General features: G+C 41.6%; 1 protein-coding gene across 1 annotated transcript; it reads left to right on the plus strand.

The window, feature by feature from the left end:
- Positions 1 to 1,187: 1,187 nt before the first annotated feature.
- RHCG (Rh family C glycoprotein) lies at positions 1,188 to 24,396 on the plus strand. Its single transcript, XM_063314239.1, has 11 exons — positions 1,188 to 1,506; positions 9,770 to 9,956; positions 10,940 to 11,090; positions 14,233 to 14,380; positions 15,067 to 15,233; positions 16,974 to 17,111; positions 17,283 to 17,419; positions 17,743 to 17,867; positions 20,293 to 20,366; positions 21,801 to 21,895; positions 23,622 to 24,396. The coding sequence occupies exons 1-10, from the start codon at positions 1,302 to 1,304 to the stop codon at positions 21,870 to 21,872; spliced, it is 1,404 nt and encodes a 467-aa protein (XP_063170309.1). The 5' UTR covers positions 1,188 to 1,301; the 3' UTR covers positions 21,873 to 21,895; positions 23,622 to 24,396.
- Positions 24,397 to 25,939: the final 1,543 nt, after the last annotated feature.

The raw sequence follows: 25,939 nt of genomic DNA on the forward strand, positions 1-25,939 counted from the left end.
GGCATCCAAATTAATTAATGGTTCTGCTTGCCGGAGAAACAGATTACTAAACTTTTTTTAAAAAAAAATGTCTTCAACATGCAAAGAACAACAGCCACTTGCGAACTAGTAATACCTCTGTACTGAAACGAATGCTCAACGTGCCAGTCACTTAGGCATAGCTGAGGACAAGATCCAGAATAAAGTACAGTGTGTTACCATATGGCTTTTTTTGGTAGATGGAGTGAACCTGGAAGGAGTTAATGGAGGAAAACAACTGGGAATAGGTACAACTTTGGGGAAGATGGTGGGGGGTTGCTTTTAATATGGGTAAGCACTTCCTGTGTGGTTTGTTTCTAAATTAGGTTTAGGTCTAGGAAGCTGTATTGTGCCAAAATCTGCACTGTGGTTTCTCAGATGTTTTCTTCTTCTGTAAAAGATGTGTCTGTTTTCTACCGTATTCACAGAATGTTTGAGATTTGTTTCTGGTTTCTCTCGGAGATGTTTCTGAGCTTGAACTGAGTAAATTGGAAGTGGTGAAGGTTGCTGTTGCTGGTGGTGGCATATAACACATTTTTCCATCCTCCTGAATCCTCCCTGCCCATTGGGAGGAATTTCCTCCTGATATATTCCCTTGGGATTTAATGGGACCCTAAAAAGCCAGGGAGGCTACAGATTGTTGAAGACCCAGCTGTCCCCAGACAGGCAAGCCATTCAGATACCCGCCCTTTGGTAGAGCACATCCTCATTTTTGCTCATGCTTATACAGGTACAAGGAACTGAGGATGGAAAAGTGAGGCCAAAGGAGCAGGATCTCAGCCTGTGACCTTTCTATGCAAAGGTATATGAGATTGGCCCCTTAGAAGTGCCTGTGTCTGCCCCCATGATCAGCCCCAAATTGTTTGCCTTGTCAGTCTAAGTTACTTCCTTGGTTTATCTCCCTCCACCTTCACTTGGAATGTGACAAGGCAGGGCAGGCTTGTAGTGCTGAACACAGAATCCATTCATTTGTGATGTCAAGCTCATAGAGAACATTCTTAAGAAAAGCCAGGACACATGCTTTGCATCTTCTCTTTTGACTAATATAAGAGAGTGCAGAGACAGGTGCAAGCTGGTGCTGCCATGGCATTTGTTCGTGGGGCTGCTGCCCCCTCTGGGTTGCTGTGATTACTGGCAGCCCTAGAGCCACACCCACTTCTCCCCAGATACTGTACATAAAATGAATGAACAGGTTGCATTGTGAGTTGGTGCTTCCAAGTTCTTGGAACTTCTGTTTCCTGTGACCTTCACTGCGCAAGGGGGCAAGGAAGGAAACTAAACTCATGGTGCGCCCTAGCTTGATGGCGAAGAATACTGATATGCGCTGGCGCCTGCCTTTGGTTTGCCTCCTCTGGGAGGTGGCCATGATTGTCCTTTTTGGCATTTTCGTGCGCTTCAGCCCTGAGGCTAATGTGGCTGACTGGGAGAAGGAAAAACGCCAAAGGAATATCTCTGACATTGAGAATGAATTCTACTTCAGATACCCCTGTGAGTATAATTATACTAGGCAGTGGTCCAGCGTTTTGTTTATTTGTTACACCTTTTTGTAGTGCTTTTCCTCCAGGAGTTCTGAATGGCAGAAGGACATACTTGCACACAGTCTTGAGAATCATAATGCTGGATAGATTCGACTGGGAACTCCAGATTAATGTCATAATCTCTAGTAGCGTAGTCAGGCACTGAATGCTGAGTCTGTACTTAATGGCTTTATATAAGCAGCCCTGGACTTAACAGTTTTACAGGGACCTTCTTTGTTTGATTGGGCTGCACAATCATTTTTCTGGGCTGCCTTTGAGTGCCATCCTGGGCCATATTCCAAAATGTAGTGGTTGCAACCACAGCAAAAACTTTAATTTGGTTTCACTTTGCTTGCATGTGCATTGAAGCCAGATCAAATGTAATTCATATCATATATTTCCATTCATTTTTTAAAAAAACAATTTCCCCTCTCCTGTCACACCAGAAGTGACAATTTGAAGATTTTGGAGGTGGCACCCAAGAGTTTGGGAAGAGACATATCACCCTGAGAAGTACTACAGCTCAACAAGAGATGAAAATCTGGATTGTTTCACTTACTTCAAACATCTAACACAGCTTCCCCCTGTTTTAGATGGCAATATGTATTTCTTCACTGTCTGTATGAGACAAATCTATGTTTGGAGTTCATGCCGTTCCTCATTTGCTGAGTGAGGTTCTGGATGCCTGCCCTAAAAGTCCTGATCTGAAAAGTCCCTTGTTAGCTGTGTTTAGGTAGGGTTAGTGTTTTGGCTGGAGGGAATAATAGAAAAGTGAATCAAGACGCTCTAAAACCACAACTGAAACACAGCCTTTCACAAAGGAATCTTCACATGGAACAGGACATTTAAGAGGTTGTTAATGGTTTGATTGACTTTTACTGTAAAATAACCTCTGCTTTTTCAGTGGGCATCCAACTTCCATTGCAAGCCAACTTGGAAACTGGGCAGTGTTTCTCAACCTCAGCAACTTTAAGATACGTGGACTTCAACTTCCAGAATTCCATAACCAGCAGGCTGGCCGGGGAATTCTGGGAGTTGAAGTCCATGTATCTTAAAGTTGCTAAGTTTGACAAACGCTGAAATAGGGTAAGAAAGGCTGAACAGTAACCCAAAGGAATCTTTTTAAGAGAGACAATAAGTCACACAGATTGTTTATGGAGTGCAAAGAAACTATTGTCTCTATTAGAATTCCAACTAATCACTTGTAATCACCAGCTATTTCACATTCTAGCTTTGCAATCTGATTTTTTTTAAAGGGCCTTTCCCCACTTTGGTCCTTTCCCTGCTGCTAAGTTGGAATGCTCTCTGCCCATTCATGACCAGCAGAAAACTATACTGGCAAGACATTGGTTATCCCCATTGTTACTCCCTATCTTGCTTCTACTGCCTCTCTTGGACAGTGTCAGAAGAAAGGGTAAAATTCTCCTTTAAGACACTGGTTCAGCTAAGATTGGCCTATGGTGTCTCACATTCATGGGCTAAGGATGAGATGAAGATAACATAATGAGGGCATGGCAGAAAAAAATAGGTTTCTAGGTCATGTTTGTGCTATGGTTATGTGCAATTGGGGAAAAGCCATGAGTCTGGAGAAATGATTTCCCTTTACATTTGATCCTTGCCTTTGTCCAGTATGTAACAAATCTCATTATAGCTACTTGAAACTCGTAGCAGGGACTGCAGTTTTACTGATGGATGCATGCATCTTGGGTTGGCTCAGCAAAGTTTGAATGTTGTGCAGAGCCATGTGAACAGAGATTGCCACTGGTGCTCAGCTAGGAACGTGTCACTTGGGTGTCACAACTTAAAGAGTTTAGATAGATTCCTCCTGGGGAAAACTCATGCTGTGAGCAGAAAATGCTTCTGGACATTAAGGTCAATTGAGGAGGATGAACTTTTAGGCAGGGGATTGGAAACCAGAAGGCAGATGGGTTTTCCTAGCAGATCACTGGATATTTTTTTAGTGGAGGGTCAAACTCTCAGTATTGCAGAGATGGTCAAGGATTGCACTTTGCAAGTGGTAAGGGTGTGGGAATTGGAAGTCCCAAAGTAGGTAGAGAGAGCCAGTCTGGTGTAGTAGTTAAAGCACCAGGCGAGAAACAGGGAGACTGTGAATTCTAGTCCTGCCTTGGGCATGAAGCCAGCTAGGTGACCTTGAGGCAGTCCCTCTCTCTTAGCCCTAGGAAGCAGGCAATGGCAAACCAGTTCCAAAAAGCTGCCAGGAAACTTGCAGGGACTGGTTCGGGTGGTCCCCAGGATTCAACACTGACTTGAAGGCACAAAAAGAAAAAAAGAAAAAAGAAAAAAAGAAAGTTGGTACAGCCACATCACACATGTAACCATGACATCTATTCTCTGTGTGTGCCTGTATGTGTTTTTTCAAAGACGATTTTCTTTGCCTTTAATCTATGGTGTAACTACAGTAAGTAGGTTTGTCTATATAGTGTACCTAGTAAATGTATCCAGTGTCCCCTTAAACTAACATTTTTAACATAGTTCCTGCCTTAAAGTAGGGAGAAACTGGGCTGCCAATTTTGGGCAGCAATGTTCAGGGGAATCCCCAACAACCAGAAAAAAAACCCTGCAGTCACCAAATGTATTGATGGGAGAGTCCTATAGGTAATAATATAAAATCATTTCATCCTTCACAGTAAGCCAGAGAAACTGCATTTGCAAGGCCTTTTCCTCATTTTGCTGGCAGGGGATGAGGCTAGACATCTATTCCCAAGTCCTGCTCTCACAATGCCTCTGCTGAGACCTCGAGGCTTAACAATCAGAGCCAAGAAAAGCCCCTTCCATTGTCCCTTAGGCTGTTAATCTCTAAGGCCTGCAATACAGCCTTCCTGAGGCTGAAGCCCTTCAGTGTTGAGCCCCAGCTTCAAGAACTTCTAGCCAGTTGTGTTTTGAACTACAGTTCTTGGTGGAGGGTGAAAGACACCATAATAACAGCTTTTATGTTATTACCAAAGCTGATTAAAAACCTCTTAAAGAGCAAACTCTCCTGAATTCATCCAGAATCTTGGTTCATACATTGCACTAAGCCATGGTTCCCCTCACTGCAGTTGATTGAATCAGCCATGACTGATTGTGCTCATACAACATACTGTACTCAAAACACAGTGACTGAGTTCATGCAACACATGAATACCAAGCAAATCATGTAATGCTTTAGTGCAAAGATGAATCCACTCTCAGAATGGATGTTTCAATGAGCATAAATATATGGGAAAGGAAGGGGTGAAAAATGTCTTGATGGACAGATAAAACAGATTTTAAAAAAGCCCAAATCAGCAGACTGTGTTTTTTAGACTGCTCCCCATGCATGTTTAATCAGAATTAAGTCCCCTGGAATCATCTCAGGCAAGTGTGGATAAGTTGTCATATTTTGTTTGCCTTGCTTGTCTTCAATGCAACAAGATCTCTCAACAATTAAGGAAACACCTTTGCTGATTATCAGCAATAATATGGTCCCAACTAACTTTAATGCTTAAGAGAGATATATAAAAAATACAATTAGGAATAAAAGTTATTTAATTATCATAACTAGAAGCAGTAGAGAAGAGTCCTTCAATTACTGGTATTGCTCAAAACTGATTTATGGAATAATTAGCATTCCTGGTAATCAGCTTTAAATATAGATCTACCAAATATACAGCAATCTTTGCTCCTATCTCATGCTAGCTGGGAATTATGGGACATGTGGTGAACAGGGGTCTCCTTTGGTATAGGTAGTATTGACACAGTATGGCTGGTTTCACCCACAAAACGCTATTGCAGGAACTGTTTCCCATTCCACAGTCTTCATGAAATTTGGTATTTTGTTATTAACCAAGTCCCAGTCTTAACGCACTTAGAAGAAATTGCCCGTTTCCCACTTAGATTTTATAAACAGAACACCTCACTACATTAAGCACAAGTTTTCTTTTTTATCAAAATCGGCTAGTTCCATCAGTCCCTGGAGAGCTTTAAGCTGCCCAACCTCAAACTAATCACCATCCTGGATTAAGCCAGGCAAGGGTTTAATCATTAACCTTCTTTCAGATAGCAGCAGCAATGGTGTTTCAGCCTAAATCCTCTTCTTGCTTAGTGATCCACATATAAATATCAAATTCCAGATTAGGATAACGTATTTACTGTGTCAGATCAGAGATCACGGAACTCTGCAATCTTTTGAGTTCAGCCAAACTCTTTGTCAGGCAAGGAGGAAGGAAGGAAGGAAGGAAGGAAGGAAGGAAGGAAGGAAGGAAGGAAGGAAGGAAGGAAGGAAGGAAGGAAGGAAGGAAGGAGTAATAGGAGTTCTGTGGCTGTAGTACTTTCTCAATTGTACCTGTAATAAGTAATAATTGATTTCTAATTCTGTAAGTATAAAATCCAGATATAACTGGCCTCCGTTTCCATCCTTAGACAAAACATGTAGGACCTCAACAGATACAAACAAAAGGAGTGAGAACTAGAAAGTTTTTACAGTAAGAAAGCTGGAGAAAATGATAGATGAGTATGTCGGGGAGCAATATATTTGATAAGATTGAATATCGGATGTCAAATGTCCACTTCCTTTTTGTTGAGAGATAAAATTTAGTCTTCTTTACTTGCCTCTACTGATTGGTCTGGCTTTTCCATGAGATGATAAAGTATTGTGCATGCTCCCTTTCTCTGTGTGTATGAAAGAAAATGTAATTTGTCAGAATGAGTAAATCAGGTATGGATGGAATCCAGAAATGGAATGACCTTTTTTCCTCACTGATGCTTTATAATGAAAGATAAAGGAATAAAAGGAAAAACAGGAGAATTACTCATAATGTTGCTGGCATTCTCAATCTTTGGTCATAATTTGCTGAAGCTTCACAAGTTGTGAAAATTTTCCTTGATAGTGGAGAAATTGTTTTATCTGAAGACACTTGCTCTACCCTTAATCCAAACAATTTTTTTTTGATACCCAGATGAGAGAGAGATCAGTGAAAGCTCACATATCATCTACTCTGAAAAGTATTTAAAAAGGGGATGGTGGCGGTGATCCAGAGGCTGATGGCATTGGCATAAGGAAGTAGAAATGTCAGAGTGTTCTGGAGGACCTTTTAAGAGTTTGTTATTTGGATCCACTAGTCAATCTCAGAGAAATCTGCAACTGGTCTCCAAAGGTTTCTGATAGCCAATAATTTGATTTTGTAGTCTGAATGCATATGAAGCAGGGATGGGTTTGTATTGATCTATGACTGAATATAGAGGGATTTGGGGCACCACTATGCATTTTAGCTAATAGTATCACAAGACCTCACTTTATTGTGGAATTGTGAGTAAAGTGATGTGTTCTTTGCTCCTTGTCTGACTTGAAGGGCTGACACTTGAGGTGTTTTCCATGGCTCTGCAACCTTTCTGGCAGCCTCTCCTTCTTGGCCTGAAAATAATCACATGGGGGGAGTTTCTTTGCAACACCTTTCATGGGGATGGAATTGAAATGTGGAGTGCCATGGAGGCTGCAGACTGCCAGAGAGGCAGGACATTCACCATTACCTTATAATTACAGGTAGTCCTCAGTTAACGACAGTAATTGGGACTGGAATTTCTGTCACTAAGCAATGTGGTCATAAAGCGTGACATCATGCATTGGCAATCCCAGCAGTCTTGGTTGCTGTCATTAACCAAATCCCACTGGTTGTTAGGCGAGGACCTACCCCAATCCAAGCTGTTCCTGGCTTGGTCTTTCCCAGCCCTGAGCCTCAGCAAGCTAAGGGACTGCCTCCTCTTCAACTCCACCCACCCACCTATCTCCCCCCCATTTCTGCCCTTTTGGCTGCCTTGCACTCTGCCACGTCTGCCAGCCCTGCACTCCACTGGCTCTGCCACCCTGCAGTTTGGTCAAGGGCTCACATGGCCTCAGGAAGAAGGCCTGGCCCAGACAGTAGCTGTGTCACAAAGGGACAGGCCAGGCACGACTTATCAGCAGAGGGAGGAGGAAAATAACAAAGGTCAGCTGGGGCTAGCAGGGCTGGCAAAGGCAGCGGAGTGCAGGGTGGCCAAAAAGGCAGAGATGGGGGGAGATATGCAGGGGGGGGGGAGTTGAAATACCCCTGTGGTCATAAGTGCAGGTGGGTTGCCAAGTGCCGGAATTTTGATCACATGACCACGAAGGCACTGCAGCAGCTGTAACTTCGAGGACCAGGTGTAACTACCATTCGTTCAGGGCCACCATACCTTCGAACGGTTGCTGAACGAATGGATATTAACCGAGGATTACCTGTACCTTGTAATGAAATATTGTAAGAGCAAATTGTTTGAAATACCCTGGTGTAGGCTTTCAAAACATTTGAAAGTTTCATCAAAATTCTCTTTGGTTTTGAAGGAATTTTAAAAGTAAATCCTTTTCATGAAACTGGCAGGAAAAAAAAAACTTCTTGCATAGCACTTGTTTCTTTTAAAATAGCAACTTCTTCTCTTTTTCTATCTGATTCTTGGGATGCCTGAAAATTTCATTCAAATTTCTCTTGCTGGTACAAGCATCCTTTCTTGGTGAAACACGCTATTGCCGCTCCTGCAATTTTTTTGTGACACACCTTCATTCTGCAACCTTCCTGCCTGTCCACACTTCACAATCTGAAAAAGTACAAATAGCAATGAAAGATTTCCTTCCTGATGTGATTGAAAGGAAAGTAGTGAAGCCAGAAAGGTTGCAGAGTGCTGGAGGGATGATTGCACAATGAAATAAAGAATATCCACACCCACTCTTTGGCTATCTCATAATGAAGGTAAGCTCCAAAAGTACATTGCACTTCTGAGAATTTCTCCCAAACGTTCTTTTCAACTGGGAAAAAGTCCATGAAATTTAATCCAACAGTTAAAAAAAAAGCCAGAACAGAACTAATTCTAGACACAAAACTAATTTTATCCTGTTATTTTTGGGACTTGCGTTGCAGGGGGTGGGAGATTACCTCCTGCAATGACAATATTTCTCAAATCTATCAGTGTGGAATGGGGCAATGCGTGTATTTTTCTGGTTGCCTGGGGAGGTGGGGGAGGGACTGGATTCCCAAGCCAGTGATGGAAGAAACACAACCCCCACCTACAACTTGCTGACTTGCCTTCCACATCTCCTGGATCACCAATAATTACCAAGTTCCATTTTACAGCACCAGAGTAGATTTCTATCTTGAGAATATGATGAGCAGCAAAGTTGGTTAAAGATCTGTAAAGTTGTTTTGTTCTGTAGACAAAATATCTCCCCACCCACTGCCTGGGGTATAGGATGAAAATTATTATTCATCATATCCCCTGGGTAGAAAGAAATTCCAGTAGATCACTATTAGATTTTGAAGTTTTTGACCAAAACAAGATCGCAGCAGCATTTTTTTTTTTTCATTAGAGGTTAGGCCAATATTGATTGTGTTCATGCAACAAATTTACTCTGGCTACTGAATTAACTTTTTTTGTGGAGTGTCACAATACATTAAACCATAAACTAATCAAATGGGCTGGCTTCACATAACCTGCAAAGCCACAAAAATTCTAAGTTTAACATTAACCAAGCTTATCATGTTGTGTGAATGACTCTGCTAGAGATCTTTACTTGACCTGGTTAAACCTACTGCATGAACATAGCTTAACTCTTACCTTTCTTCTAAATTCAAGGCAACTTATATGGAACTGATATGTATGCACTTCACAGCAATCCTGTGAGGTAGGTTGAGGGAAATGAAAGACAGTTCAAAGATAAACCGATAAATGTCACGGCTGACCAGCAGCTGAACCCAAATGTGCTGTGTGCAACTAGTCCTCCCCTTTGAGGAATCCTGACTTGTCAAAAGTTGGGTGTGCCATTCATTCTAGCCACTGTATCTACCAGCATGAAATTCTGGGAGATAATCTTCTTTAGAAGCATTTGCCTATTAATTCAAAATTAATTGTGGTTGTTCAGGAATAAGAGAAAACACTTTACCTTTGCCCTCAAGCAGTGTCTTTCAACTTTTAAGGAACTTGTTCACACTGCCTTATCTCCCATAATATGCGTCAAGCATCCACTACAGAACATCTGTATTGTAGACAGTGCTGTAATGGATTCCAGGGAAGATGCTTATGTTATGTACTGTTCTGGCATACACTGAATGTTGTGGACCTTAAGTGAGGAACAGTCATGTGTAAACCAGTTGTCAGCATTGAGCGAGGTGGTTGCTAGGCAGGCAGATAGGTGTGGAATAAGGATGAGGGTGACAGTCCATGTAATGGAGCACCTTTCTTTATTTCAGCCTTCCAAGATGTCCATGTGATGATTTTTGTGGGGTTTGGCTTCCTCATGACCTTTCTTCAACGCTATGGCTTTGGAGCTGTTGGCTTCAACTTTCTCCTTGCTGCCTTTGGGATCCAGTGGGCTCTCCTGATGCAGGGCTGGTTCCATACCTTTGAGCATGGGAAGATACTCATTGGAGTAGAAAGGTAAGATGGCATGCTTGGACATGGGAAAGAAAGAAAGAGTTTCTGGGTAGCAGGGCACAAGACTAGAATTATACAGTGATGAAAGTAGATAATATTTGTGGCTTTGGAATGCAAAGATGTACATTGGGTGAGAGTAAGATGGACTCTTTTATCTTTTATGGAGTCAGAAATAAATGTTCAGAGCATCCAAAAGTAGCATTTGGAGAGAATGTGGAAGCATCCTCTGAGACACTCCATTTGGTCTGAGGCACACTTGGAATTTTGGACCAAGTGCACATATGAATATGTTGGAATTCGGAGTGAATACACTGAATGCACTCACAAAATGGCTGCCATGGTGTATATGTTATCAATGGCAAGCTAGACTTTCAGGATGTTCCCTATCATCCCTAGAGGACCTTGGGAGTCCAAAGGGGATTCCTGCCAACAGATAAGATACCAGAGGTTGGTGTTTTACTTTACAACATGCCAGATCGCTGTTTAATTTTTTAAAATAGAAAATAATCAGTGGGACAAGAAAGTGGTGGGCACCAAGGGATATACCTGAAGGGATATTGGGGCCTGCAAGCTCAGGCTGTCTTACCCTGCTGGAGGCTAAGACCATTATTGTAAATTTTGCACAACAGGTGATAGAAAACCTCAATCAGGTCAAAGCTTCTGTGTGACACTCCAGAAGAGTGCTGTTATATTCCTTGTGAAATCAACTTGTGAATTGTGACTTCCCATGATTAGGAAATGAAGCGTAACTGGAAGACCTAAAAGACCAGGATAGGGACAGATCATTGTGGAGAAAATCTACCTATGTGTTCACCAAGAGTCAACAATGACCTGATGGCACATTACCACTCAACAAACTGGGTTTGTCATTTTTGTAGCCATGACTCACTGCTGGCTCATGTGATCAACTACAATTTCAAGACATTCATTGTTGTGTTGCTGCAGTAGCCTTCTCTGACTCCTCCATCTCTTCCTTCTCCTCTCAGCCTGATCAATGCAGATTTCTGCGTGGGTTCTGTTTGTATCGCCTTTGGTGCCATTTTGGGCAAAGTCAGCCCTGTGCAGCTACTCATTATGACTCTGTTTCAAGTGACCCTCTTCTCCGTCAATGAATATATCCTGCTTGACCTGCTTCATGTAAGGCTATTCACCTTGGTTCGAAAAATTGAGAGATTCTTCCATGTCTTAACGTCTGCATGACAAAGCTGCCTTGTGTTTTTGGTTATCACATAGCATCCTTAATAACTCTGTGCAGTAGGCAAGACAAAGAAGACAATAGTTTAAGATTTAAGTCAGGTATGTCTAACTTCCTTCAGCTCAAGGGCCACCCTAAGCTTTGTATGGCTGGGTGTGAGAGCCATTTTTCACACTGTTATAAGCAAACATCTTGATACCAGATCATCCTGTTACCCAAACAAGAGATGGGTGAAACCATCCCTCCACCCTCAAAGAGATTACCTTCTAGCTCATTATAACACATAGGCAGGAGGAAGAGGCTCAAGAATTTGAGCTCCAGTTTTGGTATGTCTTGCATTTGACGCATGCAGTCACTCAAAATCTTTTGTTAGGGCTTCATTAGCTTTTCTACAATAAACCTAGTTATCAGAATTTTTGTGTCCTTGGAGGTCTATTCTTACAATTGAGTAAGCAAAACCTAGCACTAGATAAAAAGTATACTCCAAAAGTAGATGAAGCCAAGGTACAACGGGGGAAGGAATTCATAGTTTCTAAGGGGTGAAATGGGTGTCTTAAATTCTGCAAGATGGCTCCCTATTTTGCTTCCTAAATAAATTCCATCCCCTATTCAAACTTAGCCTGTTTACTTGTGATCTTTGGTGGCTGCAAAAAGGGTACCAAAATGTCAATGTGGCCTACTGGCTGCACTTTTTACACCCTTGCTATAACACATCCTTCCCTTTCTAGATGCATTGGTGAACAACTCCCTGGATCCCCCACCAGCATATCTAGGAATGCAGATTGGAATTCTGCAGTCCAAATGCATCTAGAGATCTCCAGATTGGGAAGGTGAATTTAGCAACATTTGCTCAAAAACCCTGATGAAACTCCTAGGTATCCAGTGAAAAACTCACAGCTCTATATACACCATAAAAGTATTTGCTAAGACTTCCAATTTTGCTGAACTTAGGGTGGCAAAGGGTGGCAAAAAGAGACAGGACTTTTTAAATAACCTGCTAAGAGAAACTTGCCTGGGGTCCACAATGTTACAATTGATAACTTGTCTTGGATTAAGGCTGCGTTTTCAGGCTTCTAAAATATCAAGAGCTGTTGCTTTATTTGCTACACTTCACTTTTCATTCTGGCAGTACTTTTTGATGTTTTGTGTGTGCTATTTTTGAGGGAACAGATGGGGCTATTGTGTTCTTTCACTTGCATTTGTTTTTACTGTAATTTTATTGTATTTTATTATGTTTTCACTAGATCAGCCTTTCTCAACATTTTGACCCTGGAGGAACCCTTGAAATATTTTTCAGGCCTTGGGGAACCCCTGCTCATTCAGGCTCAAAGATAGGCCAGAGTCACAAAATTATTGTGCTTGTTTTATGTGTAGGGCTGTCTGTATGCATAAGCAGTGTTCTTAAACTAAAAATGAAGAATGAAACTTACCTTTTTAATGTGAAGTCCGAATTTGAAATAATTTTAAATAAATTGTGATCTCCCAGGGAACCTCTAGTGACATCTCAGGGAACCCTAGGGTGCCATGGAACCCTGGTTGAGAAATCCTGCCCTAGATAGTAAGTTATCTTGTTTAATGCCCAGAGTAGAGGTGAACAACATGTTGCTGGTCAAGATAGCACTTAATGGGGGAGCATTACATTACAGTCCCCGCCCCCCCATATGTAAGTGAAAGGAGAGCCATATTAGGGAGGGAGCAGAGCCCACTGCTGCTATCTTGCCCAGACCCACAAGATGCAGGACTCAACCCTGGGGGGTTGGAATGTGGTTGTACAAGTAAGGCACACTTTGATTGCATGTATAAAAGCCCCTACGAGGAAGAGGTTCTCTTGACCATCAGATAAGGGGATTGAATGAGATTGTGACTTGAGGGTTTGAATGGAAAAGCAGGTTTAAAATAATTTTACCACCCTTGTGGAACACAGGGATATCTCATTGACTTCAAGTCTTCAAATCTCTTTTGCTAAATTTATACCATTCATTCTCTACTCTCAGTAAGGCTGAAGAGAAAACAAAAGTTGAATAAATATGACATCCAAAAATTATTCTTCCACCCATTGTAGTAAAACCTAAAGTAAGAGGGCCATTCTGAGGGCCAAAGTAGATACAACTCCATTCTAGGAAGTAGCAATTGCATTCAGTTTTTTCAACACTTCATTTATGTATTTGTTTCAAATATTTTTTTATCTCATTGTTCAGCCAGAAAGACTCCCAGGGTTGCTTTCAGATAAGATAGTCCTTGCCTGCTGGCTTACAATTTAAAAGACATCCCATCAAAGGGAAAGGAAGTAGGTGGGAGGAAGGCCAGCACAAGAACAATTACTACAGTCTTTCCAATAGGCCAGAATATATATATAGCTCAGGGATGAACTGTGGAGTCTTTGGTGCTCTCTGAGCTTGGTTGTTTGCTTGCAGATGATTCATTACCCAAATAGGTAACACCATCACCAAAAGCTAAGAAAGAAACAAAAAGACCAGAACACAATCTCTCCAGCAGCCTAAACCCAGATAAGCAGGGATTAACACCAGACAAACAATCAAGCAGAAAGCAATGCCCTAATCAAGGAACTACCAAGGAGAAAACCACAACTCAACCAACATGGGCAGAGCAAGCTACTGTATATAAACAGGGAGACAACCCCACACTCCCTCGCACTGATGATGTTTCCTAGTTGGGTAATGAAATGTCTGCAAGCAAACAACCAAGCTCAGAGAGCACCAAGGACTCCACTACAGCCTTTGCTATGGATTGTGCAAGTCATACAGTTGCAACAAAGCAAAATAAAAAAGCCTGCTACTAGTTCTTTTTCAAGACTCCAGTTTCTTACATTCTCAGCCAATATGGGTAGCGCTGATGGGAGTTGTAGTCCAGCACATTTCCGGAGCACAGATAAAGGAAGGTTAAGTTGGAGAGATCGTGTGGCTGAAGATCCAGAAGCACAATTTTCAGATGCCCGAAGGCACGAATGTTCTATTTAGGTTGTTAAGCAGCTGAGTTCAGGTTTCATTTGTGTTCTGATTCTCTGTAGAGAAAAACCAACCATTTCTGAGTAGGCTTCAACCTCTTTCATACTTGTCACTGCAGGTGAAAGATGCGGGTGGATCCATGACTATTCATACATTTGGTGCTTACTTTGGCCTAACCGTGACCTCTATTTTGTACCGGCCCAACCTTGAGCAGACCAAAGACAAGCAGGAATCTGTTTACCATTCAGATCTTTTTGCCATGATTGGTGAGTTGTGCTTCCTCTCCCTGTTAAAGGGGACGGTCTTCACTTTCTGAGATAGTGGACAGGATTAGTGAAAAGAGGCTCAGGCTACTATTGGTGAAAAGGCTGGTCCTTTTCTCTACCTTTAATTCTGTTCAAGGTAGCCCAAGTGATATACTTAGGAGAAAATGTTGTGTCGATGAACTAGCATGGACTTTGAGCCTCTAATCTATATTGCGCATAGCTGTACATCCATCACATCTCAGAAAGCAGTAAAAGATATGCTTGACATGTCATTGTTTCGGAATCCTGAAACATCTTTTGATCCTTATGATCAAACTGAAAGGAATGTAGAAGTTCCCTGCCAAGCCGACTCTAAACTATCCATTTACTGATGCACAAACATTTCAATCTTATTATGGTTATGGAGCTTGGTTTTCTGGTTTTGCTATAACAACCTTGAGGTCCTAAAGTGGATGATTTTAAGATACATACAGACATACCCATAACTATTTCTGTACAAGACACCAGTAGATATGCTATTACAGGGACTGGTTGCTTAAAAGGTTATTTTTCCTGCCCTGTCTCCACTTGGGCTGGAGAGCTTCTCAGGGGCTTACTTCCATCCCTCATCCTTTATCCAGAAGAGCGAGTGGTCTGCAACTCCTGGTCTGTCCTTATAGCAAGCCAATTCTTAACTACCATTGCAGGCACCTTGTTTCTGTGGATGTACTGGCCCAGCTTTAACTCAGCCGTTTCCAATCATGGGGATGCACAGCACCGAGCTGCCATCAACACTTACTGTTCCCTTGCTGCTTGTGTCCTTACTTCTGTGGCCTTCTCTAGCCTCTTGCAAAAGAAAGGAAAACTGAATATGGTGAGTAAATTCAAGCAATGGTGTTGTGCCTTTGTCTTATCTTTTATGAAGTTTCAGAGAACCCCTACTGCAGGTGTGTGTGTGTGTGTGTCTGCCTGCCTGCCTGCCTGCCTGCCTGCCTGCCTGCCTGCCTGCCTGCCAGCCAACCAACCAACCAACCAACCATTAAAAAACAGCCACAGTCTTTAAGATCACCACATTTTATGAGATTTCAGCACTTTCCTGGCCAAAATATCATAAAATATCAATTTTATTGCTCAGGCAGGAACACATCCCTCACAAAGGTTCAGGTCAGAACACTGAAATCTTGAGAAATTTCAGGAGAGAATACTGAAATATTTTCAGGCAAAATGCTGAAATCATGTAAGGTTTCAGGCAAAGATACTACTGATATGACTGTTGAGGATTTTGGTTGCTGTTGTTTTTTTAATTTTTGGAGTCCAGTGAATGCCACCCCAGAAGTGTCCTGGGAGATTATGGGAGCCACACAGCACAGTGTAAGTTTACATCATCACTCACATCTGGAAGAGGAGGAAACTTCCTGGTCTATACTCAGCCTTCAGACACGGTGCTGGGAGGAAGAGCTCCCAAGTGTTCTGGAGATGCCAGGACAAAAACTAAGTTGGATTTTATTTCATTTACATTTACAGTTCATTGAAATTAGATATAGTCAGCAAGTATTCGCTAATCATGGATTTAATAAGTTTAAATAACTTTTCTTACATTAAAAATTCCAATTTGGTAATTTTTAGGAATCTATGCTAGTCCCAGCTCCTGCTCACCTAGCAGTTCGAAAACATGCAAATGTGAGTAGATCAATAGGTACCGCTTCGGCGGGAAGGTAACGGCGTTCCGTGTCGTCATGCTGGCCACGTGACCCGGAAGTGTCTACGGACAACGCCGGCTCTAAGGCTTAGAAACGGAGATGAGCACCGCCCCCTAGAGTTGGACACGACTGGACTTTACGTCAAGGGAAACCTTTACCTTTACTTTATAGAAGCACACATCCAAGGCTTGGGGCAGGTCACATGTTACCCTGTGGTTTGAAGTTGCTCAGTGCTGATCTATGTGCTTGGTTCCAACAAGTAACATTCTGAAGGAATGTCCGGGAAATGCATAAATTGAAATGAATATTTCCAAAATTCTGGAGCAATGAGATTGATAAATTGTTGTCTAAGAATTTTTAGTTGTCCACAGTGTTTCAGTAAGAGTTGGGCAGCTAAATTCTGCTGCCCCACCCCAGTTCTAATTTAATTTGATTAAAAAAATGGCTTTTGAAATTTATCTTAAAGGAAAAGAGAATATCAATGAAATCTTAATATGTGGACTATGATGTTCTTGTGCTTACTTGTGTACACAGGAGCCCAGGTACGCGTGCAAATTTTCTGTTTATTATTGCACAATCACCTTTCCAACCATCTTCAGCCTCCCTGGCTTCCTATGCTTCAGTTAAATCCCAAAGAAATACATCAGAATAAAACTCTTCCCATTGGGCCTTTTTCGTCATGGTATTACTCTCACCACTAAGGTGCCCTCCAAAGATTGTGAGTTAATTATTTCTATTATTTCCTCCTCCTCCTCCTCAAAAGCACATCATGCTAGTCGCAGTGAGATTGCAGTTTGAAAAGACTGTTGTTGCATTATATCCAGGAATGACTGTTAGATGTGAGAATGGCCCTTAAGCAAAAATAAATACATAAAGTAAAAATCAGGAATTAAAAGAGCTGTGTCTTTGCACAGGTCCACATTCAAAATGCCACCCTGGCCGGGGGCGTGGCTGTAGGAACGTCTGCTGAAATGATGCTGACCCCGTATGGTGCCCTCATTGTGGGCTTTATCTGTGGCATTGTGACAACCATCGGATACGTCTACATCACAGTAAGAGTATTTCTGAAGGCTTTGAACCACAGCTTTCCCAAGCCTTGATGGTATGACCAAACAGTGCGAAAGTGGAAATGCTGTTTCTTTACATTGCAATACATTGTAGCAGATTCCTCTCTATAGTATTCATTAGACACGTTTTGTCCTTCTTTCCTTCCTTTCTTCTAGCCTTTCCTAGATGCCAAGCTGCATATCCAAGACACCTGTGGCATCCACAACCTTCACGGAATGCCGGGTTTAATTGGAGGCATTGTGGGGGCCATCACTGCTTCCACTGCTACAGAAGGAGTATATGGGAAGAAAGGGTGAGGTGCTTTGGGCTATCCATGGAGGGCGCCATGCATTTGGCTTGGTTTCCTTTTCTTTGGACAGAAAGGAAGAACCGCAGGAGCCAGAACCATGGACTGCCGGGTTGAGATATTGGCTAAGCCCCAGGAGTTTTGCTTTCATCTGCAGATGCATCTGCACTCATTTATGAGAACTTTGAAATGCCAGCTAGCAACTCACACTTCGAGGGAAAGAGAGGCAGATGGTGATGAACCAAGAGGAACTTGGGATGACATTTTTTCTTGGGATGGAGGAAAATCCTCACATTTGTCTTCTTTCCCATTCCACTTCCTTCTTGCAGGCTCATCAACACATTTGACTTCACCGGAGAATACATGCATCGGACACCCAGCATCCAAGGGGGATTCCAAGCAGCTGGCCTTGCAGTGTCACTGGCCATGGCCTTGGTGGGGGGAGCTGTTGTAGGTAAGTGGAAGATCCTCATGCAGATGCAGAACAACTGTTTTCCTTAACAAAGTCCTCTCTCTTTGTGTGTCCAGCTAGAGGTGGAATCTCTGCCTATTCATCGGTCTCCAAGTCTTCATAACCCACCCAAATGGCTGTGGTCTTCTTGCTTCTGACGTTTCCCTGCTGCCCTCTTCTGGCATGCTAAGCTTTAGTAAAAAAAATGTTGGTGACATTCCTTTTATTCAATATAGAAAAGTAAAGTCACCTTCCATCTGAGCTCAACTTTGGCAGACTTACATGGAAACATCCATGCAGTTTTCTTGGGATTATATGGAAGGGTTTCTTCCACGTTCTCAGTTCTGCAGCTCCTTCAAGTTTCGGATGTCAAACTTAAGAGGCGGTTTTTTAGTTCTCCTGAATTCTTATGTGTATCTTGATGGAAGTTTCTCCAAACATAAACATTTCCTTCTGTGATTTTTGGCTTAGTACAGAGTATTTTCAAACCATCCCCCCTGATATTTTGTACATTAATTGCATTAATATATGCATTCTCATACAGACCGCCCCCATATTAAGTTGCAGTATTACTATTACGATCCACAAACTGCATTGCAAAATTCAGAAAACTGCAAAATTTGTAGGGTGCCTACATTTTGCTTCCTGTGCTTTGATTCCAAAATGCACACTAAACAAATGTCTCTCCATTCCTACCTTCCACACCTATCCTCTGCACCACATTTCTCTCCCTTTCCTAGGGGAAAAAGCAAAATTGAAAAGGAAGAAAAAACTACAAGGGGAGGACAGGATTTCATTTACAAAAGAATTTTAAAAAAACATGTGGATGGGTGCTTAATGGGTGCTGAATTCATGGCCCATTAAGGAGAGAGACCCTGGAACTGGATCTGGTTCAGTTCAAGGACTAACAGGAGGATAGCTGAACATTTTCTCAAAAGGGCGAAGGTCTCCCTGTATTTGTGGATCTAAATCTAAATCTGCAATTAGCTTGTGATAAATAGAAGATGTAGTTGGGTTTATAACTACACAGGAAGCCATATCGTAGTTTGCTTGTTTTTGGTTTAGTGTGTGGTACAAACCTAGACATTTGTACTTTCACCATAGTTAACTAAATATTAGTTTACTTATATTGTGTGAACATAGACAAGGGAGGTATTCTTAATACTGGCTCAGACAGACCCATGGACAGCCAAAGAAGGGCAAATAGTCAAGTGATGTCCATTGAAGTTCGGCAGCTATAGTAAATTCGAAATAACAATAACAACAACAACCAGATTGTCATAGTGTCATTGCACAAATGATGATGTAGGAGGCACATTATATTTTCATGACTACTTATGGCCACCTATGGATAACCATCTAAACTACAGAAGGGGACCCCAGTGGCATCTGCAAGGGGGAGTCAAAACTGGCAAAAGGCCAGATGTGGCATCATGATGCAAGCTCTTCCCTTTTCTCTGTGCCATGATGCCACATCCACATCTTGCCTGTTATGACCCCCCATGAATACCACTTGGGGGACTTTTCTTTTCCTCTCTAAGAACAAATAGTTCTTCTGGGTCAAAGCAGGCCTTCCTCCTCTTGTATTTCCTTATCTCTCTTCTTTTATCTCCTATGAAGGAGAATCCCAGGGAGGGACAGGTCCCACTGACAGGAAATGGAACAAAGAGGTTGACAAGACCTTTGACATCAGGCCAAGGACCTCATGAATTAAACCTAGATCTGCATGCGGGCCTGTGGCCACAGGTTGTCTAAACCATGGTTTGTGGTTTAGAAAACCTCATAGAAAACCTCAAATCTGTATACATTAGAAGCTCCTCTTCTCCTTCATTTATGAAAGGAGGAGGATGAACTTTTTCCACCACCATTTCAGAACAATAACAGCCTTTTCTTCTATGGGGCTTCATGTGTCACCTGAAGGCATAACATAGTAGTTTTGGTTTCAGTTTTGCTTCATGTGTGAATCCAGAATTTGGTAGCACCTTTTCTGACAAAGAAATTTTATTGAAGGCAGAGGTTTTCATGGGCTGCAACTCACTTCGTCACTCTGTGCATCCTATGAAGTGAGCTGCAGCTCATGAAAGATTATGTCTTTTAATAAAACTGGTTCATTGGAAAAGGTGCTAACAGACTCCTGATTTTTTGCCACCAGAGACTAACAGGGTTCTCCTACTACAATGTGTAAATCCAACCATTCTAATGGGGTTTACTTAGCACCTTGCCAGAACTGATTGTGGTTGTTCACTTAATCAGACCATTCAATTAAACAAGCCATTTTTGGTTTTTTGAACCTGGGCACAAATTCAGAGATCTGTGGTTAGTTTTGAGCCACAGTTAGTAGAAACAAATCTCAGTTGAAAGAGGAGAAAATTTGAAATACCACCAAAGCATTGTAAGTGAATTTAGCACTTGATTTTCTTTCCGAAAGGTGGCATTTTGAAACTGCCCTTCTTTGGTGACCCTACAGATGAAAACTGCTTTGAAGATAATGTCTACTGGGAAGTAAGTGGGTTAGGCCTTGATTAATTAAATTGATCAAGATTGTGGGAGAAGCTTCCTCTGTGGTTTATTCCATGGTCCTGGAAGTAGGTCTGATTGAATGCAAAGGAATATGTATCTCAGTAAGCATGAAGCAGTTCTGCAGTGCATGCTTCCAGGTTCTTTAGCTTGGATCCTCTCTGACTGAGAAGGTCATTCTTTGATATTTTCATTATTCATTATTTTATACCCCATGTTTCATTCAGGACTTCAGTGAGTCTTACTAGACTCTCTCCTCCTAGTTTCCCACAGCAACAACTCTGTGAAGTGGGTTGGGCTGAGAGATCATAACTGGTCCCAGATCACTCAGGGAGCTTCATGACTAGACTAGAACCTGGGTCTCCCCACTCCTTGTCCAACAGCTTCGCCTCTGTACCACATTGGCTCTCTTTCAAAATAGTAAGAAAGGTAAAATCCAGGCCAAATTTCTAAAAATGAAATCAAAAGCAATTGTGACCTTTAGTTCAGGTGAGGAATATTTGTGATATATATATATATATATTTATTATTTTCTATCTCACCTTTATTATTTTTATAAATAACTCAAGGCAGTGAACATACCGAATACTCCTTCCTCCTCCTATTTTCCCCACAACAACAACCCTGTGAGGTGAGTTGGGCTGAGACAGAGGGACTGGCCCAAGGTCACCCAGCCGGCTTTCATGCCTAAGGCAGGACTAGAACTCACAGCCTCCTGGTTTCTAGCCCAGCGCCTTAACCACTAGACCAGACTGGCTTTCTATGTTAACCTGAAAACCACACCTCATGGACATACCACAAGAATACTTCCAAATGTATTGGAGTTCCATTTTCTCTCTCTCTCTCTCTCTCTCTGTGTGTGTGTGATTTATTGACCACTTGAGATCAGTATGGCCAGACCCAGCTCTCTAATTGTGCATTTTATGATCTTTCTGGAACAGAACTCATATCCTAGTGTTTCAAATTGCTTGAATTTTATTATTCTGGATGTGCAATTATACAGCATATATGATATATTCCATATACACAGGGAAAGACAAACAGAAAGAGAGAAATATGTATGTATGTATGTATCTGCCTGCCTGCCTGCCTATCATTTCTCTCTCTGTGTGTCTCTCTCTCTCATCAACTGATAGACTGTATAAGGATAGATACTCTGCCACTAGGTGGCACTGTTGCCTGCCATATGACAAGCTGGTCGCTTACCAGCCTTCCCCAACATAGATGCCCTCCAGGTGTGTTGGATTATAATTCCTATCATTCTCAGCTACTTAGCTGTGTGTCATGGAAACTGTAGTCCAATGTATCTTGACATTATATATATTTATGCATTCAGATGCACAAAGGCAATTGATCCAGGAAGAGGCAAAGAAAAGGAGGTGATTCTGACTTACACTGCATTCTGTCATCTGTCTAAAGGTGCCGGGCAATGAAGAGAACACCTTTTACTGCATGCATGACTCGAATGCTAAGCCTGGGACTAACGCTTAACCCATGACATCCACAGATGAAGGGTAAGATAGCCGACCCTTTTATATGCAAGCTTATTTCTTTTATAACTTTACGGTATGGCTCAGACCTGATCAGGTTCTCCAAGGGCATTAAAGCCCAGATGAAACCAGTGCACAAACTTCTTTATTTATTTGTTTTATTTATTATTCACATTTCTATTATCGCCCATCCCCCCCCAACATCTTGCACCACTTCTCCAGATCGGGCCTAAGTTCTGATTTTGATATGCTTTCAATGGAAGGGAGCGGCTTATTTCTAAGGCAGGCTCTAAGCATCTTTCTTTATATTCTTTTGTTGCTGGCTGTTTTTCATAATGCCAAAATCCAGCTTGCAATGTCAGAGTCCTATTCCTGTGAAAAAGGCTTCTGTTTTTCTGCCTTATTTTCAGAGGGAATTCAAGTGTCTCCCGTCCCTCTGCAACCTTTCTGGCTGCCCACACTTCCCAATCTGGAAAATCCCCATAGGAGGCACCTCCTGATAATGCCTTCTCTCCACATTGGGTGGAAGTGTAGGAAGTCAGGGAATCTGCAGCATGGTAGAGAGATGATTATATAAAGGAATACATTTGCATGCTCTCTTTGGTGACTTCAGTGCTAAAGGAGTGCAAGAACAAACCACTTTGGCCATGAGAATGTGGATGATACAGTGGTGGTGGGTCTTATCAGGATGACCATGACTGGGCTTATAGGGATATAAATAGCCTGGTTCTAAATAGCCTGGTTCTAAATGTTGAAAAAAACAAGAAGATTACTATTGACTTTAGAAAGAACTGGCCCAGCCATACACCACTCTTTATTAATGGCATAGCTGTGGAGTCAGTTAGTAGCATCTGGTATCTGGGGGCGCAGATAATGAACAGTTTGACTCAATCTCTTAACACTGCATTTTTGGTAAAAGGAGCACAGCAGCGTCTGTATGTTTTGCGCCGGATGAGGAAGGCACATCTTCCACCTCCCATCCTCCTTCCTTTCTATAGAGGCACTATAGAGAGTGTATTGACCAACTGTATTTCCATCTGGTTTGGAGGCTGTAGTGCCTTGGATAGGAAGTCTCTGCAGAGGGTGGTGAGGGCAGCAGAGAAGATAATTGGGATCTCACTTCCTCCCATTCAGGACATAGTGCATACACGTTGCCTGTCCAGAGCCCAAAATATTGTTAGTGACCCCTTCCACCCCCATTATGGCTTGTTCTCCTTGTTGCCTTCTGGGAAAAGGTTCCGCTGCATCCGATGTAGAACAGCTAGATTACGCAACAGTTTTGTCCCCTGTGCTATTAGACTCCTGAACTCCTAATAATCCCTTCTCACTCCATGGGTACACAAGCTGGGTGTAGGACTGATATTTATTAGGGATAAAGACTGGAGGAGTGGAATGGGTAAAGAATGTATATTACATATTGTAGTAATTATGGTATTCTTATTTTATTGCTTGAGCCAATGCAACAAAATGTCATTTTAATGTACACTTTGGTGTATAGTGAAATGACAATAAAAGTTTATCCTTACCTTACCTTACCTTACCTTACCTTACCTTACCTTACCTTACCTTACCTTACCTAACCTAACCTAACCTAACCTAACCTAACCTAACCTAACCTAGAATGGCTGGCTAGGGGTTATAGAATACAAAATGCCTGTCAGGTTCCAGGCTGTGGAAGGGTCTTCTAAGTCAATAACATATATTTTCAGGTGACACATTTAGTAATGGGATTTCTCTCTTTCTTTTGTAGGGCAATCAACCTCAGTATTTGGGATTCCCTTGGTTTTTATTTTTTTTTTACTGTATTTTTCCCTGCCTTTTTAACATGCTCTGGGTCTTCCTAAAGAGAGCTTCCAAGTTTTGGGGCAAATACAACAGTGATATCATCCTTCACTTGGATGCAAAGACTTCTTTAAAGGGGAGCTTTCCATGGTCTTATTCCCCTTTCCCACCATCTCCTGCTCCTTTGAAGCATTCACAATGCACCCAGGACCACAGACCATTTAGATTACAGCATGGTAGGAGAGTTGAGCAAAGATTTCTCAAGCCAAATTCAAGCTTTGGTGCTTATAAGGATGACTGGAAAGGTGGCAGGCTTCCTTGCTGTTTTGCATTAAAACATTTTCCTAAAGAATGCTTGATTTCTCTTGCCTGCCGCAGCACCTCCCCAACAATAACTCCAAATCTCCTTTCTTGTCTTATGAGATGTTTTTCCAACTAAAGAGGGAAAAGGACCTTCATCCCATCTTTGTCTACTAGACATTCTGGGTTGCAATATTATGGCTAGAAACTTAGGAGACACATAGGTCTTCTAAAAGGTGCATTCAATAATACTAAACACTTCAGACGGGAGTAGGGGAATCTCAATTTTGTGCACTGAAAGAAATTGTTTGGAAATTGCCATTCCCAAACCAACACAAACTGATATCAGTTTAGGGCCAACCTGGGCAGGAATACCATTATGCCCCAAATTGTGAATGGTAAAAAACTGAGAATGGCAATATGTGTGTAGCATGCTGAAAGATCTGTGAGATGCACTTTAATTGACCTCAGTGAAATCAGTGGCTCTTCAAAGAACTTAATGTTGGCTAGATTAAAAAGCAAACAGGTCTAAGGATATAATCTGTAACAACACTATTTTAACCTATTGTGGGCTATAACACATATTTGTCCCTGTATTGTAACTTCTGGATCCCTTTTTGAATAATCAGTGAGGATCTAAAACAACTTGGCAATTACTACATGTCTTCTGGGCCAACAGAGGGGCCAGCTGGGAAGTCTTCATATTTTGAGAGTGTCAGAATATGTAGGCTTTTCTTGTCTCGTTGCAGTGGTTCATAAATTGGAGAATGGAATTAGGACGGCCTCCAAAGAGAAACTGTTGTAGGAATTACATTCACATGTTCCAATCACACCAAACACTTGAAATGTTAGATATCTTAAGTCATTTAACAACATTTGGTCAGATGAGACAGAGCTGGATGTGATCCTAAATATAGTCCAGGGAGTTGTGTTGCTGGACTGATCAAGAATAGTCAATTTATTGATAAGGAAATAGTCAATAAAATGTAAACACATTTCTGTAAAGTATAAATGTAAACCTGCCAGGGAAGGCCAATCTCTAAAGAATGAGGGAATCGATTCAAAGTGAGTTGAAAGGCAGTGCTGAAAGTTGGTCTTCTCCATGACATTTTCAGGTTATTTTAAACCACAATAGAAACTGTACATACAGGTATTTCAAGAACATGGTTAACCAGCAGAATCAAGGAAACTGAAAAAGGCAAAAGCATTATCATTCAAATGAAGCGATTTTTAAAACGTGAACTCTGGCAAAAGAAATGCAAACTAATAATAAGTTGAGTAGGGGGGTTACTGGATTGAGGGGCAGGTTGCTAAAACCATTAGAAGTTTTGAAAAAAATGAGTCCTATAGAAGTGACAAGCCATAAGGTTTTAGAGCTTTTTGATTAAAAAAAAAAATGAATAAAGTTACCAGGGCAAGTCACTCCCCACCAGAGTTCTTAAAAAAAAGAAACAACAACTGAAGTTGCTGGACTTTTAGCAAAAATGTATAACTTTCTCTAAAATTGGCTGCTTCTTTAAATGACTGGATACTAGTTTTCTAAAAAAAAATAATAGTTGGGAGAAGGAGGCAAAGGAATCTAGAGATTACAGCATCCTCTGCATTAACATCTCTTCTAGGTAAATTGGCAGAAAGCATGATGAAAGATAGAATTACCAGGCATATAAAAAATGAGCATGGTTTCTGTGCAGGCAAGTCTCACCTCCCCAGTTTTTCAGAGTTCTTTAAGGAGTCAACCTGATCGGTCTTTTACCTGGAGGCTTTTATCCCACACCTTCATCAAGGAATCCTGAGTAAACCTAGCAATCAAGGGATAAGAGCATTCCTTTTATAGATGTGTAACTGGCAAGACTGAGAAAGAGAGAACAAACACAATGAGAGTTTTGCAAAAGAGGGATGCCAGAAATGAGGTTATCCCCAAGGTCTGTATGGAAATTGGGGCTTTTTAATAAAGTGGTTCTGAAATGACCTTGCAGTGAGCAGTGA

The sequence above is a fragment of the Candoia aspera genome, chromosome 13 (genome assembly GCF_035149785.1).
Source record: "Candoia aspera isolate rCanAsp1 chromosome 13, rCanAsp1.hap2, whole genome shotgun sequence".
Lineage (NCBI taxonomy): Eukaryota > Metazoa > Chordata > Lepidosauria > Squamata > Boidae > Candoia > Candoia aspera.